The sequence below is a fragment of the Rhodnius prolixus genome, unplaced genomic scaffold (assembly GCF_049639745.1).
Source record: "Rhodnius prolixus isolate KJV_2025 unplaced genomic scaffold, Rpr scaffold_2, whole genome shotgun sequence".
NCBI lineage: Eukaryota > Metazoa > Arthropoda > Insecta > Hemiptera > Reduviidae > Rhodnius > Rhodnius prolixus.
In genome coordinates this window covers 4,606,956-4,625,890 of record NW_027411592.1, presented here as the reverse complement: position 1 = coordinate 4,625,890, position 18,935 = coordinate 4,606,956, and the positions used below count along the sequence as shown (strand labels likewise).

Here is an 18,935-nt window from a genome sequence, read left to right as displayed (position 1 = left end):
TTATGCTCCCTCTGTGTCTAAGACTCAAAACTGAACGAATCGTTTACCTTTTTGAAATCGTCATCTCTATATTCTTAAGAGTGAAGAAGACATAGCGACTCTTTAGAAAAACGCCTAAACCACAGCTGGACAAAGTGGTTGGGCCACGTTAAGCGAATAAATGATAGCCGGTACCTTATTCGGCATATTCAAACAATATTTTAGTACTCGTGCATAGAGACGGGCATGAAAAGAATAGAAGAGGAGATAGAAAGGAATTACGGATGCTTTGACACATCTCTCTCCATCTTGCCGGAGGAAAACTTTCAAGTCAATTAAATTAGTGACACTCTAATTATGAGAAGGAATTTTGCTACAATTTCGTGTCAGCAGATTTGAGCCGTAGAACTATTGGTTTGTTTCATACATCTCAATATAGATCAACTTTTTGTTAGAAATTCTTTTCTCGTTTACTGATTTTAAGGAAAGTTCTCGGCATCTGTAACAGACATGATGCATCCTTCAAAAGCACAGTTTCTTGATTGCAATCTATGCAGTTATTTTGGAAAAAAATAAGAGTTAAAAGAAAATTTTTAGTTTAGAATACCCTGAGATTTATTATAAGAAAAGACTAGCCAATGTTCATCATACATTTTTGAAATGAACGATGCAATGTTTTAGGGGAAAAAGAACATCGGGCCGTTTCTACATTCACTATAGAAATTAGAAGTATATAATGATGTTCTTTTGTAAACAGTAAAAGAAACTGAAAAATGAAAATAACTAGGAGAATAAAGCGAAGAGGTGGCAGGTAAAACTGCACAGAAGGTAGTTTACAGGGATATTGAGCTGATTTTGCGCGAACTAAGTCCGCCCACATCTACACCTCATTCATGCTGCTCTCAGATTTACGTTGTTTACGTTTCTATCACATTTCAAAAAACAAAAAAGTAGAAAGCATTTTAAACTTGATTTAATTTTTTCTAATATGTACTAATGCTACTAGAAAATTATTATTAAATATTGTTAAAACTTTTTCTAAGTTGTGTTTAAGAAAAATAAAGAATTTTGTATTATATTAAAACTCTTAGAAAAAAAGAGGTGATCTTAGTTCCATAATAAAACTGATGTTTCAAAACGTCTACAATTTATTAACACTAACATTACAGCTTCTTTTAACTTTATTATCAGTTTTAAGCAAACATAAAACAAATTTCTGGAGAATCAATAAAAGAAAATGAACGTGTTACAAGTTGGCAAAAGATGCAGATTATGTTTGGTAGATTTGCTTTATATTTATTGATCATATTTTTTTGTCTGATCTTCACTATTTAAAGGGAATAATAAAATAGTTCTTGCTCGGATAATAATCTCTTAGATTTAGACTCTAATAGCAAAAGAGAGTATTGTTTACCTGGAGAGGTTCTGTGTATGCAATAGTCCTTGTAGCCATCCGGCGGGCTCAATGTCAGTTGGTCTACAAATTCAACAGGAGGATCGAACGGAGTCAGATCCAAGCCTTGCAGTTCCTCTTCATCTTCCTCGTCCTCATCCTCCGCGTAGCAATAATCTCCTCCGCCCCCGCATTCACAATTGCCGCCTCCGCATTCCTCTCTAATTAGTATCACATAATCCGCTTCAAAGAATTTATTCAACGATTCATCAAATTGTACTTTATACTTTTTACGCTTCTTGGACGAAGCGCCCCTTTTCAGGGCGGACTTGATCTTAGTGTCCGGGTCGTGCTTCATGCCCTGTTCAGCTCCGACTGAGCGCATATTGATCATCGCAGCTGGCACTTCGCGCAGGACCTCCTCAGTCGCGACACCTATCGATTCACATTTCCCGCCATCTTTTGAATCCACTTCCCTCAGCCTCAAGCCTTTACCATTTTTTTCCACTAATATTTGTTCTTCATATTCACAGTCTATATCACATTCTTCCTTTACTTTTCTATATTCACTAAAACTTACAATTCTACCTCGTTCACCTTTTTCCTCTTTGATAGCCTCTTCTTCGCACATCTGCTCTAATTGTTCGAAAGTTTCTAATTCCGATTTTTCCAAATCTGAATCATTTCCTGAATCTTCTTCCTCACCCAGTCCATCCTCTTCCTCAACGTCGACTAAATCTTCTTCCTCTTCTTCCTCAATCGTTTGCAAATAATTCCAACTGAAATCAGTCTTATCTTGATAACCCTCCACTTCCTCATCCACATAAACTTCGCAGTCTTCATACACTTCACAATCTGAACTATCTTCTTGATCGTCTTTCTGTTCTTCTTCAGTGTCTGATTCTTTGCCGCTGTCACTTGAATCTCTTTTTTTTCCGTTGTCTTCGTTTTTGTCTACCTGCAACAAATTGAAGTGTATTTTTAGTTAATATGTAATTATCTTTCAATATTCTCTTTTTTTAAAAAAAATGGTTCCAAAAGTAATTATCAGAATAATTAAAGAGAAATAGAGTTTTTTTTTTCCAGAAGCTTCAGCCAATTAAATGTTCTTCCTTCTGCAAAGTAAAGCAAATCTGGTGTGGACAATCACAGACTCACTTACTGAGTACATTTCTCAAATTTGAAATTATACCTTTACTTTAAATTCCGAATTTTAGAAACATATTTCCTTGTATCTAACTCTGTAAAGCTTTTATAACAATAAGTACCCCCGAAATGATACCTTGGAGGGCTGAGTCTGTCTTTTCTTTCCCAGAAAACCCCCCCAAATTTTTTTGTCGAAAATGGAAATAAAATCGTTGCAAACAGTTTCGAGAAAATTTGAAAAAATTGAAAAATCAAATCCGTGAAGTGCTATTTTTGGTTGAGGAATGTTCTTTCGAAATTTTACGCATTCAACTTCAGCATTTTTGGAAAAATCTACTTCCCCAATTCTGTGAAGTCCCTCACAGATCTTATTTGTGTACTGTTTCAAATTGCAATTACAAGTTACACATTCTCTTAAAACTATGTTACAAAATTCTGGCTAAGTTTTAGAATTAGTTTACTTAGTCATATTTTTGGTTCTAACTCAAAATGAATTCTCAGATTCCAATACATCCCTAAAAAATAACTTTTCCCAAAAAATACTGTAAATAAAAGTGCTAAGTATAACAGATACCAAGTATCTTCTCATCAAGAGATACACAGGGTGTTCATTTTAAGACGGCTCAAATGCATTTCATGCTTAAACGGTTAATCTGAGCAAAAAATGGTAGAGGAAAAATTTGTTGTCCGTACCTCTACTTTCAGAATATGTGACTTGATTTTAGATTCCTGCCCGCATACGCGGCTGACGCGCGACCAAAAGTGAGGGTTCGCAGTTGACCCCCATTTTCATATACACAGTTTTAAAGAGTATAAAAAGTTATGAAAGAAACCGGGAACCAAATCGATATCTTCAAAATTGAAGGTGCAAGACCATTTCAAAATCTGGTATTTATTAATCATATTTCAATTTTTTAACTTGTTATCAAAGAGAAATAAAAGCACCCGATAGGTCATTTTTATGTATTTTTTCATCCCCTTTCTACTAAAAATATTGCCAGGGCAGTAAAGCTAGTATTTTTCTTAATATCGGGAAATAAGTCGTTTTCCGAGTGATTTTTTTTATGAAAAGTCAAATGTTAAGAGTTTTAGATGTTCCCAAGCATACACAAAATGGCTAAAAATTAATTTTACATCTGTTACAAACAAGAAGGTTTAATAATTATTTGGTAATTTTGGGAGTTTACCCCAAAAAAATTGGAAACCTCCTGCCACATATTTAAGTGATCAATATTTTTCATGTAAAGGATCAAACTTATACCTTAATTTATCAAATAATGCACTTTACTCAACTTGTAAGGCATGTACTGTGCCTTCAAAGGTGCCTCCTCTGGCTCGCAAGCCAGGTTAGCCAGGAGGTTACCAACTGCTCTCTGTATCTGAGAAAGCACATCTTATCCTGATTTTGATAAAATGAAAATGAAAAATATATGAAAAAGGCCAGCATAAGGGTCTGTGACAGCTAATCAATTCTAAACAATATTAATGAAAATTTTTTTTTTTTTTTTTATCTTTTATTTGAAATTTACACCTGCACTCGTACAGTACAATAAGTAAATATGCTGGGCGAACAATAAAAATGGCGTGGCAATCATGAATGATGATCATCCAGTGATGACCATCATTAGTTTACCAGTTGGTCACGGGGCCAACGGCGCCTCAGCCGTCTTTGGGGGTTGGAGGGAAGTGTGGTTGAGAATAGGTTTGCAGCTAAAGGATTAGGGTGAAATGATAGTTTTTGGTGGAATGTGTTGTAGCGGGTTTTGGCAAGTTCTGGTATAAATGGAATGTTGAGGTCTGTGTGTATGGAGTGGTTACTGACATAAAAGGGAGCGTTTACAATGCGGCGGAGTATTTTAGATTGGAGTGTTTGTAATCTGTTGATATTAGATCGTTTAGCTGTCCCGTAAAGTTCAAGTCCGTAAGTCCATATTGGAGCAAGAAGGGAAGTGTACAGTCGACGCTTGTTCTGTAGTGTTAGTTTTGAGCGTTTGTCCAGTAGTCTAGCAAGGAGTTTGTATCGTTTGTGTAATTCAGCCCCTTTAAGTCTCGTATGAGGGTTCCAAGTTAGTCTTTTGTCTAGGTACAGTCCAAGGTACCGCACATGGTCGGCTGGTGGGATAGGAGTGTTATATAAGAAGACAGGTCCAAGAGTTGTTCGTTTGAGTGTGAAGACTATGTGTTTGGATTTGTTTGGGTTGATTTTTATTCGCCATTTTTGTAGCCAGGGTTCTAGTGAGTGAAGGTGAGATTGTAGAGAGCGGATAGCGAAGACAGGATCAGTATGTGTGGAGAGAATGGCAGTGTCGTCAGCGAAGGTGTATATGGAGGTGTTGGGATTTGAAGGTAAGTCGGCTGTAAAGATTGTGTAGAGAAGAGGAGCTAAGACGCTACCTTGTGGTACACCAGCAAGGACAGGAAAAATAGATGATCGAGAAGAGCCTTGAGTTACTAGGAAGAATCGGTCGGAGAGATAGGATTTGAGTATAAGATAGTATGTGCTTGGTAGAATACCCTTAAGCTTCCATAGCAAACCCTTGTGCCATACTCGGTCAAAGGCCTGTGAGACATCCAAGAATACTCCAGCGCAGAAATGTTTAAGCTCCAGTGATGTAGCGATGGTGTCCACAACGCGATGGGCCTGCTGGATTGTAGAGTGGCAGCTGCGAAAACCAAATTGATGATTTGGGATAATTTCAAGGCCATCAAAACTTTCTTGAAGGCGTGGTAGGAGGAGTCTCTCAAAAATTTTGCCTAGAATCGAAAGGAGGCTGATAGGGCGGTAAGAGGAAGGTAGATGCGTGGGTTTTGAAGGTTTAGGTATCATACAGATGGTGGAGAATTTCCAAAGAATAGGATAATAGGTAGTTCTCAGTATTGAATTGTAGATGGTTGTAAGGAGGACTATTGCTTTTCTAGGAAGTTGGAGGAGAATGTGTGCTGTGATTAAATCATAACCTGGACTCTTTTTAGGGGGAAGATTGATAATGGCCTCCTTGACTTGCTTGGGTGTGAATGATTTAGGAGGAAGAGAAACTGGTAAAGGAATGTCCAAGTCGGTATTGACGTCTTGGGTGTGTTGTAGATTTTGGGTGTCAGGATGTGGGGTGAAGACGGAAGAGAGGTGAGCTGCAAGTAAGTCAGCTTTTTCTTGATCAGATTTGGCCCAGGAGTTGTCAGCAGAACGGAGAGGGGAGGAGGTTTGTTGAAATTTTAATATTCGTCGGGTGACAGTCCAGAGCGAGTTGTCGTCAGTGATAAGAGATTTTGTATAGTTAGCGTATTGGGTGTTGTAGTATTTTTGAAGTTCGTTTTTAAGCTGTCTTGCAAGATGATTGAAATTTTGTTTGTGGGAAGGATACCTAGTTCGCTGCCAAAGAGATCTTGCTCGTCGCTTTTTAGTTATAAGAGTGCGAAGTAGGATAGGTAAGTTATAAGGCAAACGTTCTGTCCTTGTAGTTGTACAGTATGAAGTCGCTTGCCATATGCTTTGCTGTATGGCAGCAGCGAAGTTGTCAACAGCATCATCTAGCTGTTGGGGTGTTTTAAGAGCTGTTTTAAGTTCAATTTGTTGTTCGAGTCGGTCTCTAAATAAGTCCCAGTGTATCGGTCCATTGAGCAATGTAGGTTTTGGAGGGGATGGTTTGGGGTGAATATCCATTGTAAGTATGACGGGGCTGTGGTCGGATGATAGGTCATCTAAGGTGAATGCGTCAGTATGGAATGGTGAAATGTTGGAGCAGATGAAAAAGTCAAGCAAGTCAGGTCGTTTATTTAGAGCAGTTGGCCAGTAAGTTGGTTGAGAAGGAGAGATGTAGGATAGGCTTGTTTGGGAGAGTGCATTGTAGAGAATGCGTCCTCTTGGGTTTGTCACTCGACTACCCCAGCGAGGATGTTTCGCGTTGTAGTCACCACCGCTCACAAAACGGGAGCCCAGTGATTTGAAGAAGGAAAGAAATTGATTGTGATGAATTGCTTGGTTAGGAGGACAGTATACGGCAGCAATGTTGTAATGGAAGGGTTCACTATGGAGGGAGATCACAGTAGGCTGTATGTAGTTAGTGGCATTGTAAGGAATGAAGAAGTGTGATAAAGAGGTTCTTATAAGGATGGCTGAGCCGCCATGTGCAGTGCCGTCAGGGTGGTCAGTTCTATATAGTTTGTAGCCAGAGATGTAGAAGCGTGTTCTTTCCGTGAAGTGCGTCTCTGTGACAAGTGCAATGTCTATTCGTCTTTCGTGTAGCAGGATCTCTAGTTCTTGTCTGTGATTAGTTAGTCCATTTGCGTTCCATAATAGTATGGTGATAGAGTAATTAGTAAGTGGCATTAAGGAGCGAGGCGAGGAAGTAGAGTGTTGACAACGGTGGTTAGTAGAGTTACGAGAGGAGTGAGAAGAGTTTTGAAATCAGAGAGGAAAGAATTTAGTAAAGTGGTGATGTCAGATGAAGAGGATTGGAGAGGTGGCTGAGGCGGCGGTGGCCCCGCAACAACCCTGGCATAAGACGGGTGATTAGTGTTGGTGGCTGAGATGTTGTTCCTCTGAGTCTGTGGTTCAGTATTCCTAGGAGTGCCAGAAGCAGCTTGTTGTCGATTGGATGTAGACTTAGTTGCTTCGCTGATGGCTGAGCGATGGTTGATGCCCAGTGGGGGCCTTCGTGATCGTTGGAGTTCTCTGTGTACCATACATCCTTTGTAGTTAGCGGGGTGTTCTCCGTGACAAAGAGCGCATATGGGAGGTGTTGTGTTGTGTTTGCCACACTCCTGTGTGAGATGTTCACCGGCGCACTTAACACATCTTGGACGATGCTGACAATAACTTTTTGTATGGCCGTATTCTTGACAGCGTTTACACTGCACAATTAGTCTCTGTTTGTGGGGTTCCTCGACCTTAATTTTGGTGTAGCATAACAGTTCCAGGTCAAAAATATCTGTGTTGTTAGCCCTCGGCTCTAGATCTACGAAGAAAAGAGGCAATGTTTGTTTGGAAACTGGGTGAATAACCGGTGCGACATTGCGGGTAATATGCCCATGTTTCGCCAGTTCTTGTTGAATTAGCTCAGGAGGTGTTGACTGATGCAGGTATCTTATCACGACACGATAAGCTTTTTCTTCTTCAAGCTGGTAGGTGTGATACTCAGCTTTTTTGTCTTTGAGGTAATGTATAATCCCTCTGTAGCCATCTATTGTTTTGGCGTGAATAATGAGGTCAGCTGCTCGCGCCTTGCATGCGAAGCTGTTTGGTCCTGTTATTTGGCTAAGGGCTTTGCATAAATCAGCGTATCTTGTAACATTTTTTAAGTAAATGGGTGGTGGTTTTGGGATACGCTGAGGCCCAGGGGGTGCAGATGTGGTTTCCATTTCATCTGGAACAGCGAGTGGGGAAAATGGGTTGTAGGTTGGTACATCCGGAGCCACCATTGCTTTATTCGTAGTATTCTCAGTTATGGAATTTGGCTCTGAACTTGGGCCTGGTAGTTGTCTGGCATTAAGTAACGAAGGTTCGGTTGCTATAGGAGCTTTTGCAGGTCGGATACTTTTCTTATTGGATTTCGGTTGGGAGTTGGATTTTCTTTTTATTTGTTTTGTAGTTATTGATGAAGTGGATTCGTTGTCCGTGGAAGAGCAGCTATTTGTGACTTCGCTAGGTTTCATCATCGTGAGTTAGAGAATGTGGCAAAAATGAAATTAAACTTGCGAAAGAGGAAGGTTATTAATTAAACTAGGAAGAGAATTAAAAAAAAAGGAAGGAGAGGAAAAAAAAAAAGGGCAAATTACTCACACACTAAATGAGGTTAGTTTTTATAGCAGCTAATTGTCACTTCTCCGAACAAAACACGAAAAAACTAGTGTTAATTCGCTTGCACAAAACAATGTCCATAAGAAGTGTTTTCAATTTATAATTACAGTCAGTAGTTTACACACTTTTAAACTTTAAAATTATGAGAAAAATGCAGACAAAAAAAATTAGCAATTTGTTTACATTGGCAATAATAATGAAAATTTAATGCAATAAAATTACTTAAATGATATCATTATGAAATTTGAATAAAACACTTAAGCTTTATCGAACATTTTTATATGGCTGAAATTACGAGAGGGAAGTATGAATGAAATGATGGGTACTTGCTGATTTGTGCACCTCTTGTATTTAATCAACCCTTATACTTAACTTTTTAAACTGTAAGATTTTGTTAAGGAGTAATAAAAGAACGAGGCCTACTATCTCTATCTGATAATCTTTAAACTGTTTCTAGAAGCAAAGAAATAGTGATTTCATCTTCATTAGAGAGATATTAACTGAATATTTCTCATTTCTCTAAGATCCGCTTCCCGAAATCTAACCAGAACAGAATTGGTCTGTTGAGAAGGGAATTTAGCTACTGGTCAAAATACAGACTTAACGACCATTCTCTTTCAAATACGTCGAAAATGATTTCTCTTAGGCAACTTTGAACTATTGCACTCATGTACTTCGGAGTCAAATAAGGAAATAAAACCGTCATTTAATCTTTTAAAAATAACCGAGAAAAGACCAGTCTGTACTCAAGGTATGAAGATGACAAGATCTCCATGTCTCCTTAGAACTAAGAACAAAGTTAAGGCGCAGGAAAACGCATTATAAAACATATCTACAGATGTCATTTTCCAGTATTTTTAAATTCACTACAATTAATTATTTCCTCAGAGAGAAATATAGTGAATTAAAACAGCACTTTCCTTTTCGTTGTAAGAACAGGTTAGACTATTGTAGTTACCAGAAAGAGATAAGTTCTCTCTTACAATGGAAGGGTATTGTTAAAAGTTTTATTAAAGTCTAATGATGACATCTGGAGTCCACTTCGCGTCTTATGTCCACAAGATTTATGGAAATGCATTTACGACCTAGGAAAGTGAGTCTTAAATGTTTTCTTGTTGAAGAAATGAGGATGGAAAAAACTTGAAATAAGAGCACTTCATTGCCACAAATGAAGCACATTCAAGACGTCTTGCTTCTCTTTGTCACAGTATGATCGCTTACAGCAGTCTTCACTTGCGACAAAATCGCAGAAATTCATTGACTACTTCCTAAAAATCTTCCTTAATGTTTTGAGACATCCCCACGTGATTTTTTCGGTTTACTGAAGAAATCGTTAAGAGAGGAAAGATTCAGCGATGATGTTATGGTAGAACAGCTTGTACGCAATTGGTTGTTGGGCGCCTACCTTCTTTTATGGATGAAGGGATCATACATTCCTTAGGTGACAATCATTATTATTTTCTAACTTAATCTGTGACAAATAAATTAAAACGTCTGCTTTGACGCAAGGGTCTTTGCTGAATGACCCTTGTGCGCTAAAATTTATTTTTTAGAAAGTATTTATTTAAAAGTAATGAAATTTCAGTAAGAGAAAGAGAGTAGATTTTTTTATGATTCTAGGTACCTTAAAGACGGCGTATTTCCAGTGAACATTTCGAAAAAGTCTCAAGAGGGGACGAACAAGTTAACAAAAAGGAATAAAAATGGATTCCTAAGGTCATTGTAATGCTTGAAGCTAGAAATATCACTGATGTTATAGAATTTATTAAAACATATTTAACCAGCCCACACTCCATGGTTTACTCGAAAGGTTCCGATCGATACTCTGCTATATTAAATACAATTAGATCTATTTGGATTCAGTCGATTGCCGGGTTAAATTTTTGTCTCTATTCTTAAGTCACTAATAAGACAAAATACAGTGCTCGTATCAAATTTTCGTAATTGTGTTATCATTGCTAATATCCGTTTAAGGTACCCTAAAAAAGTGGTCTTAACAAATGGTTTTCAAAAAAGACAAATCACTGGAAGCTGACTTGATATTGCCTTTGAGTCTCACTTTGGGTCAAGATTGAGATCAAAACCCCTCAACCTGATAAACAGTACACTGAATGGATTTTTTACTTTTTTTGCGAGTTCTCTAAAATGACACTAACCATATCTTTACACCAAGTAAATTGATTACAATCTTCTTAGTCCTCCTCAGTATTGTTTAGTACTGTCAAACCATTTAAACCATTTATGTACAATTGAGAAGGGTTAAATGTGTTTATGTAATTTGGTGATGAAGATTCTAGTTCGGATTTATTATATTGAAACTCTTGTCTTTTATTTACTAATTTTTCGATAAAATAGCAATATTTCTAACTTATATGCTCCTGGCTTAAATTAGAATTATAAATCCAAACATATAATATGGGAAACATCTTTTTTTTGGATGTTAATGAGATAATTTTTTTTTATTGCATTATTCGACAATTCGACAATGAAATACCTAAGAGAAAAAAAATTAGTAATACAAATTGGATTAGTATTTACCAAAGGTGTAATTTGCAATAAAGAATTGACGAAATACAGTGGCACATTACAAGTGTAAAATGTAGATAGTCTGTTAGTCCAACAGAAAGCAGAAATTGTAAGCACAGGCTTTTCAAATACACCATTTATACACCCTTACAACAATTAATAAAATGCCAGTGATGAAATGGCGGTTTTATACTTTCACTTAAAATCTTTTATTAATTCTATTCAATAATTTTAAAAATTTTAAAAGGCGATTATGGAGTTACTACTTTTTGGCAAAATGCAGTTACTGCAGATTCTTAAAGTATCCTTTTGTGTGAGAAGTGGTTTATTATTTAGTTATAAAGTAGGGCACTATCTTAGCATCATGTGTTACATCTTGGAATCAAAGTCAAAGAGAGAATTTCAGTTCCAAGAGTTTAGCTCTGGTCTTGATTGAATTTTGGCAGATTGTGCGATGATTTGTCAATTTGAGAAGATTGCTATGACATCCCTTAGTACTATGTACAAAAATATAGATCTGGACGGACTTATTGCTCTACGTTATAGTAATTCTGTACTATCCAGAATGTTCAAAAGTTTTTTCTTCGACGAAAGGATTCAATAAATTTTTTAAAAAGAATAATGTTAACTTCACATAAAATTAATCTCTCACCTGAAGAGCCCCATTTTTTAAAACTACTGTCATGATTAACTCTTCTGGAAGTGATACTTGATCTGGTTTAACTGAAGGCGAAGTTTGGGTGCATTGTGTGGAAACTTTATTAAAAATTGGTGTCAGCACATCAGTTGCTGGAGTAGTTGCTGTTAACTCTTCAATAAACGCACCAATAAGAGATCCTTCTGGACTGACTAGCGGAGCCGTTGGACTCAGTGATGTGTAATTCAGTGAATAGTTCTCTGAGCCCGGCTCGGAATCAGAATGATATCCACATTTCAGTTCCCACATGTCTTTCAAAATACTGCCATCGTTTACCACTTTGACCTGCAAAATAAATGGTAAAAATTTAGGATATAAAAGCAAATTTCTCTTAATGCAGTTAAAATTCTGATTTATACATTTTCTTAAATCTAAACATAAATTGTTTTTATTCCTTTTACAATAAAAAGCCCCGAATTTTGAGGCAAGTTTTAGGCCCAAATTAGTACCACACTTCTTCCTTTCATTGGACTTCTCGATGGTCAACTTAAACTCTTGAATTCCTCAAATGATTCTTCAAAATCCCGGACAAAGGATCGTATTTAAGAAGAAACTTGGAGCCAATTTTAGACTTACGACATCTGCTCTATAAAATCCACATCTTGTTTACTCATTTTATTCAAAAATTAAATTTCCACTTCCTTTAAATGTTTCTGAATGGTTATTTTTACAGCAGGTTTAAGCGGGGTTTTATAAATGTGTAACTTTAGAGTAAACTAACAAATTGTTGCTAGAAAGTAGAGCCTAATTATTGAAAATATCAATAGCGTGAAGATCAACTCAAATGAGACTGCCTTCATCTTTTGGATAATATGTGATTAGATCCTCGAATTCTTATAAACTGTAGCTGTGAATGGAGAAAGAAGGAGACAAAACAAATTTGGAATTATTGGGGAAAAATAAATATACAACGGTGTTAGAAAAGCTTCGATTGAGAGACGGCACTCCTGGAAGCAAATATCTCCGAGAAAACCCTTATAAAAACAAAACAAATAAAGTTAGCGTCTGACCCAACCGAAATTGAAACAGAACGATAAAAACCATTCAAAGCAATACTAGAAATTTCATTTTAGAAAAGAGGTTGCGGCCCAGCTGTGATGTGGGGTCAGCTTTAGAAATGAGGGTTCCTCCTAAACTGAGGGTTTAACGTTACAGAAAACAATCTCCTCATTTTAATTGCGTCAAAGAAATCAATTGCTAATTCTACGGGAGGAGTATTTCCAAATAATAGTAATTTATAATCAAGCCAAATATGTTTTGTTCTTTTCTTTATTTCTGTTAGTAAAAACGTCTGTGGAAGTACAGAACCCCTGTAGCGTTCTTTTAAAAAACTAAATATCTTTTACTATCTAATCAAGCCAAATCGCTTATGAATTCTGAGTAAGTAAAACAAAATTAACAAGAACACTAGAATTAAATTACATTCAAGTTTACGAACGTTATGGTTTAGTGCATTTATAAAATAAACTAAAAGGTTACCTGATATAACATGGCCATTGTGATTTGATATGAGGCCTTTGGTCGGCTAATGTTTATTCTTTTATAACGAAGATACTGCGTTAAGATAATACCTGACTGAATCGTTTAGGTAGAAATGACGACAGAGCGTGCTAGTGCCAGCACAGTTCTGGGTTACTCTGAGGCACAGCTTGGTACCATCCTCCAAATCATATTTATCTCGCCCACACTCCTTCTACATCCACACAAACATACCCTTCTTGTTCTGTCCTGGTACTCTACAGACTATGCCCTAGTAAAAAGGGCCATCGATTGTTTTGTACATCTTTGTGCTGGTGTTAACTGTAGTTTCAACTCTTGATCTCTCGTTCTTAGATCTCTGTTTGTAAAATAATTCAAAAAGGATTGAACGCTAATTCAATTTCTGCACTTAATAACCTGTTTCATTTTGGCCTAACCTCCTTTAACGTGAAAATACAGAATATTAAACTGAAGTTCAAAACAAAACTGGGGGTTTTCTCCGGTTTTTTAAAGCCATTCTCAACTTACAAACTAACAATACAAAATTACTTCAAACACAATTTTTAATAAATATTGAGTGAAAGCAAAACGTACATAACTATGTAAGTAACCATGATGACCCCGCTTCTCAGAGTTCCCCTTAATTTTTTTAGAAGAAGAAGACAGCATTTATATTAATATTAGATGCACAAAATAAAAACGCGAAAAATAAATAGAAATAACATTTTCTATAAACTTTTTCTATTCTTTATTTATACAAAATAAAGATGTGATATAAAGACAACAATAACGGCCATCCGTGTAGCCTGTTATAATAGTTTATGTATAAAATTATTTGCCTCAACAAAAGTGAAGTTATAATGTAAATAAAATAAAAGTAAAGAACGCACCAGCAAATATATAAATACTCGAATCTTAATTAATAATGGATGTCTGCTATGGGTAGGCGTTCTGATAATCCAAGAACGATTAGAGAATGAGTTGAGATCCCAACCAACTTCAGCGGACAGTCTTCATTCTCTTTTACTTTACATTTATTTTTTTCTTTTTTCCACTTTTCAGTGGCCCAAGGTCATCTTTTATTTTAAATACCCAACTTTTGTATGAATGGAGTGATTGTTCATCATTTAAACAAGATTAATATTTAAAATTGTACTGAAGCTCTTTATAGAACGGATAGAAAGTAACTGAAATTAATTAGTTTCAATAAAGAAGCTGTTATTACAATCTAATTATTATTAGGACTTATAATCATGAAACATTATACAATTCTACCAACTCTAACTCATTTAAGTGTGTCAATAGACTTTTATTCCGTTACAAAGCTAGACATTAATATCGAAACCGTTTATTTTATTCTGCGTTTAATGTAAGCGGTAAACTTTAAATTCTTGTAATTTTGACTGTGCAAGAGGTTATAAGACTAATATTTATTTGATATTTAAAGTAAGTTACTTTATTAAGTACGAACACATCTCTGCATTAATTCTTACCGTTCTGATGAGTAAGAAAGTCTACTTATTGGTTTTGTTTTTCAATAAAATATATGTTTTGGCCTCTTGGGAGAAAAGAGACCTGTTTACAAATTGGTGGGCTAATATTTTGAGAATGAGTACCATTTTACTGAATAGTTTGCAAGCTTTCGGCGGCTTTTCGAAAATGGTTTTAATGATATTTCTTTACTTTATCTATTACTTACATTATTTCTTTACACTGCATGCAAGTAGATCAATACCTTTTATTTGTTACTTTTTATAGAAAATTTTATTTAGATAGGTGTCTCGGGAACGGATTCAACCCTCTCCTAAAACGCCATTTCAGTGAATAGCCTGTTCCTCGCACAAAGAGTTTCGTTTAAATGCTGGATTTGACGCAACGATATGCCTACCACTTTGGGAAGAAACTTCTTACAGTGTTTACAGGCAGCTGAACATTCCGCTTCTCTAACAGAACCAGTTCTTTATAGTATCAATGAAGTGCAGAACATTGAAGCCTTTCTGTGCAAATTTTAGGATTTTGTAAAATTTGATTATGTAAACAGTGGATAGGGAGTAATATGAGTGTTTTTACCAGAGTTTTTTGTCTGTTTCCATAATAATTAAAATAATTGCCTATTTTTTGGCGAACCTCATGTTCATGATAATCGGAGGCACATACTGTGATAAGAACATCTTTTATCAAGGAGTAGCTACTGACGGAATTCGAACTCGGAATCTTCCACTTACCAAAATTCACACTAATAACCACTGAATTTTGTTTTTATTGTTATTTGTTTTTTTTTTTTACACAAATTATTTTAGAAAAAAGTGAATATTTGAATTAAGCAAATTATCTAGCAGCAATTAGGAAATTATTTGAGATTCACAAAGGAAGTACGTTCTAATAGAAACAAGTTTAAAGGATGTTGCTGAGTATGATGCTGTAGAGAAAGACGCCCGCAGCATTGACAGGAAATACTTCCATAGGGGTGTACTATGTGGCTTTGTCGTGCAGGATCTGAGAAGGAGTATAGTTAACTAATACCCGTGCACATGCTACTCGCATCCTTCCCAAGTAGGGGATAATATGAGATGAGTAGTGAGCCATCTTACGGTAATATTCTACTTTCATATTCTAAAAACTGGTATTACGCTTGCCTCAAAGACTTCATGACTATTTCTACTTTTCTGGGAAAAGGAATTACAGTAAACCTGTCGAATTTTTAAGATAAACCTAAGGAAAGTCGAGTTTAAATTATATTCGAAATTTTTGAAATACTTATTCTTAAAAAGTACGCACAAAGTTATTTAAAACCTATCAAACGTGGAGTTAGTTTTTATTCCAAATTTGAAGAAATTTTGAAGTGGACTGAAATTTTGTTATTCAATTTTCACTTTCACTAATCTTTCTATTCTAGTAACAAGAGCGGCCGTGTTTAGTGTGCAGCAGAGATGGGATTAGTCAGTTGCAGATCCCCAGTTCGAATCCCGTGTGAGGATAGTTTTTATTTTTTTAAAAATGTTAGTAATTAAAGTGTAAGTTTTTGGATATGGATATGCTTCGGTGTCTTTCACGCAGAAAGAAAGTATGGAGGCTGGAAAATTGGAATTGCACGCTCATTGCAGCAATAATCAGGCGGAACAGCTTGCAATATCGGGGACTGCAGAAACTCTGGTGAGCGTTTTCAGTTTAGAGAATAGACTGATGTTAGCAACAACGATTTTCTAAAAAATCCTCACGACTATTAAACTCTTACAATCTTCAACAAAACCATGGTGCGTATTTTTTTATTTTCTTAGATGAAGGCTTAAATAAATTGGCCAATGGATTAGCTCACCATAAGGCCAATTCTGTGGATTCTCAAATAAGCTGCTGTTCGATTGTTTTCATCAAAGCATTCGAACTCTTCTAAAAGAAGATATACTGGGATCGCCAACAGAATTCCTAAGATACAGCTCTTTCCAGCCGACTAACATGGGCAAAAGCGCAAACTCTTTCATCCTCACGCCTCATGTCCAAGATTCTCACAGCATAGGACAAAAGACTATCATCAACGTTGCTTCCAAATTGTAGAAAATCCGTCTTGTAGCTCTGATTCCCGTACATCTCAGATTGGGACCACGTTCTTTAGTGTAGTGCAGCAGAGACTTAGAAAGTGGAGGAGACATATATGACTTGAGGAGAAGTTTCATTAATATCGTCTCGATAAATCAAGAAGGTGGATATGAGTTTGCTTAACGCTTGTTCAATAGGTCTTCATTGAAGGTGGTAGAATACCTTTTGACAGAAAAAAGAAAAGATCTTTTGATTCCTGAAGTCAATAAGAAAGGATGGTAGCTACATGTGTACTGTATAACACTGGACAATTATTGGCTTTGCCCATCTCTCTCTTGCTAACTTTTATTTTAAATTACAACTCTTCTTGGGGCCTTCTTGGCTAAGGTTTAGAAGTCTAACCGAAGCTAGTTGCAAATGAAGGGGTTTAAGAGAGAAGAAGGAAGACAGTATTCCCGATGGTCTCATCAAGACCGGAAAGGATTATAGCAGCTTCTTGGTGCTTCATTGTTCAAGGTTTTAATATCTTTCTATTCAAACAGGTGGTAGAAGGAAAATAGTATTTTCAAACTTTATTGTAGGGGCTAAGAAATGTCCTCGGCAACTCTTTATAATTTAATTAGCGAAAAGGAGTGATGAAAACAATAGTTTAAATGTCTAAATGAAATGTTTAAATGATTGGGGTTGCCCAACACTGCTTAGGATAGATGGAGTAAGCGAGAACTCAACAGAGGGTCCTGGCGTTGGACACTGGAAGGCACTGTACCATGAAGACTAGAAAGGATCAAGAAGTCCAAAGGTCCTGGAAGCTGTAAGGCCATTAACTAATCATTACATCGAGAAGTCAACAATTTCAGTTCTTATTTTAACGAATTTTTTTTTTAAATACAAGCATAAATAATTTTTGAAAATTTATTTATTTCCTTTAATAAAATTTTATAAAAAAAAATTTATGAAGCATTTTGCAACGTACTCTTCACTCACTTAAAACTAAATTATAATTATAATTTCTCCTAGTGCAATCTACGCAACTATTTTCTTCCAAATTTGGATTGGTGCTGGAAAAAATAGTTCGTGCGGGGTTGATTACAACAAATGAACAGATGAAAGAACATGAGTGACCTCTCCATAAATCCCTCTAAAACAGGGTTTCAGATAACAAAATTTCAAATCAAAGTGTTAAGCCATGTTTAGTTAGTATACCAAGTTCAAATGAAACCCATTTTTTGACGCTTAAAAAAACTTATTAATAATTTTAGCCATTTGAATGAATTTAATTAATTCCTTTTTGAAGACTTGAAAAATTCAGGAGTCCATTATTCTTATTCCACATCGACTTCTTGGCCTTTAGTACCCCAATTTTTTTTAAATGTTTTTTTGTGAATGATGTTTGTCATGCCATAAAAAGCTCGTTTTCAAGGGCCCTCTCAAACAATGATGATTTAAAAAAAAAATAATTAATTTTACGTAAGTTCCACTAACTGTATTGCTTTTTTTCTAACTCTGTTCTATGAAAATTGCGAGCTGTTTTTACATAGCAGCGTTTAACATTATTGAACCGCGAGATATAATTAAACATTTGAATGGGAATCTTTCTTAATTTGTCTGTTCCTGTTCCAAATAACCAGAATTTAAAATGTGCAAATAAAACTAGTTCGTAAAAGTTCAGACAAGTTCAATTCGTTACCTAAGTGGCTGTGAGGATCATTTATACGGTCTGAATTGGGTCTTTCTTTCATAGCTTACCAGTCAGAAATTTATTGTTTTGGGTCTTGATCAGTTTTTAAAACCTCGGTAAATGCATTAGATTTTGATATGGTAGAAATTAAGATTAAACAGAAATATGAAGATATAAGAGTAACCTTAGTATTAAGTGTAAGGATATTAAATTTAGAAGCAATTATGTAAGGTGATAATAGAGATTAGATGATGCTAGAAACTTTACCATTTAGTAATAGTGCGAGCCACTAAAAACCCTTAATCTTTGAGATTCACATAGTTTGGCGAGACTACTAGTCTTAAGTAGAGAAGTGCCGTAGAAGGCACTACTGTTACAAGCTACTGTTATATCGCTATGTACCTCTCGACGAACTTTCTCCTGCTGGGTGTGGAGAGAAGTTTCTCTTTTGACAAGCAGAGCAGCCCGCCCATTGCTCTCTTCAGCGCACTAACACAATGTAAACATCAAACTAAACATCGACATTAACTTAGCATTTGAGTTTCTAATCTACTTATTGCATCATTTGCAACTAGAGCTCACTGTGTTTACACAACAGTATACCACGCTTAGGAAACTCAATACATTATTTCAAAAAAAAAAAAATAATAATAATAATAATTAAAACATAGTACCTATTATGTTTATATTAACATAGTTAATGGTT

At 35.9% G+C, this 18,935-nt stretch overlaps 1 protein-coding gene across 1 annotated transcript in view; it reads right to left on the bottom strand.

Annotated features, from left to right (window-relative positions):
- Positions 1-18,935, bottom strand: part of LOC141450303 (uncharacterized) — a 97,248-nt gene that overhangs the window by 44,696 nt on the left and 33,617 nt on the right. Inside the window, exons 2-3 of the mRNA XM_074120607.1 lie at positions 11,494-11,823; positions 1,394-2,330 (exon numbers count right to left, since the gene is read on the bottom strand). Coding sequence (XP_073976708.1) covers positions 1,394-2,330; positions 11,494-11,787 — 1,231 coding nt within the window. The 5' untranslated portion in view covers positions 11,788-11,823. The remainder of the gene's footprint in view (positions 1-1,393; positions 2,331-11,493; positions 11,824-18,935) is intronic.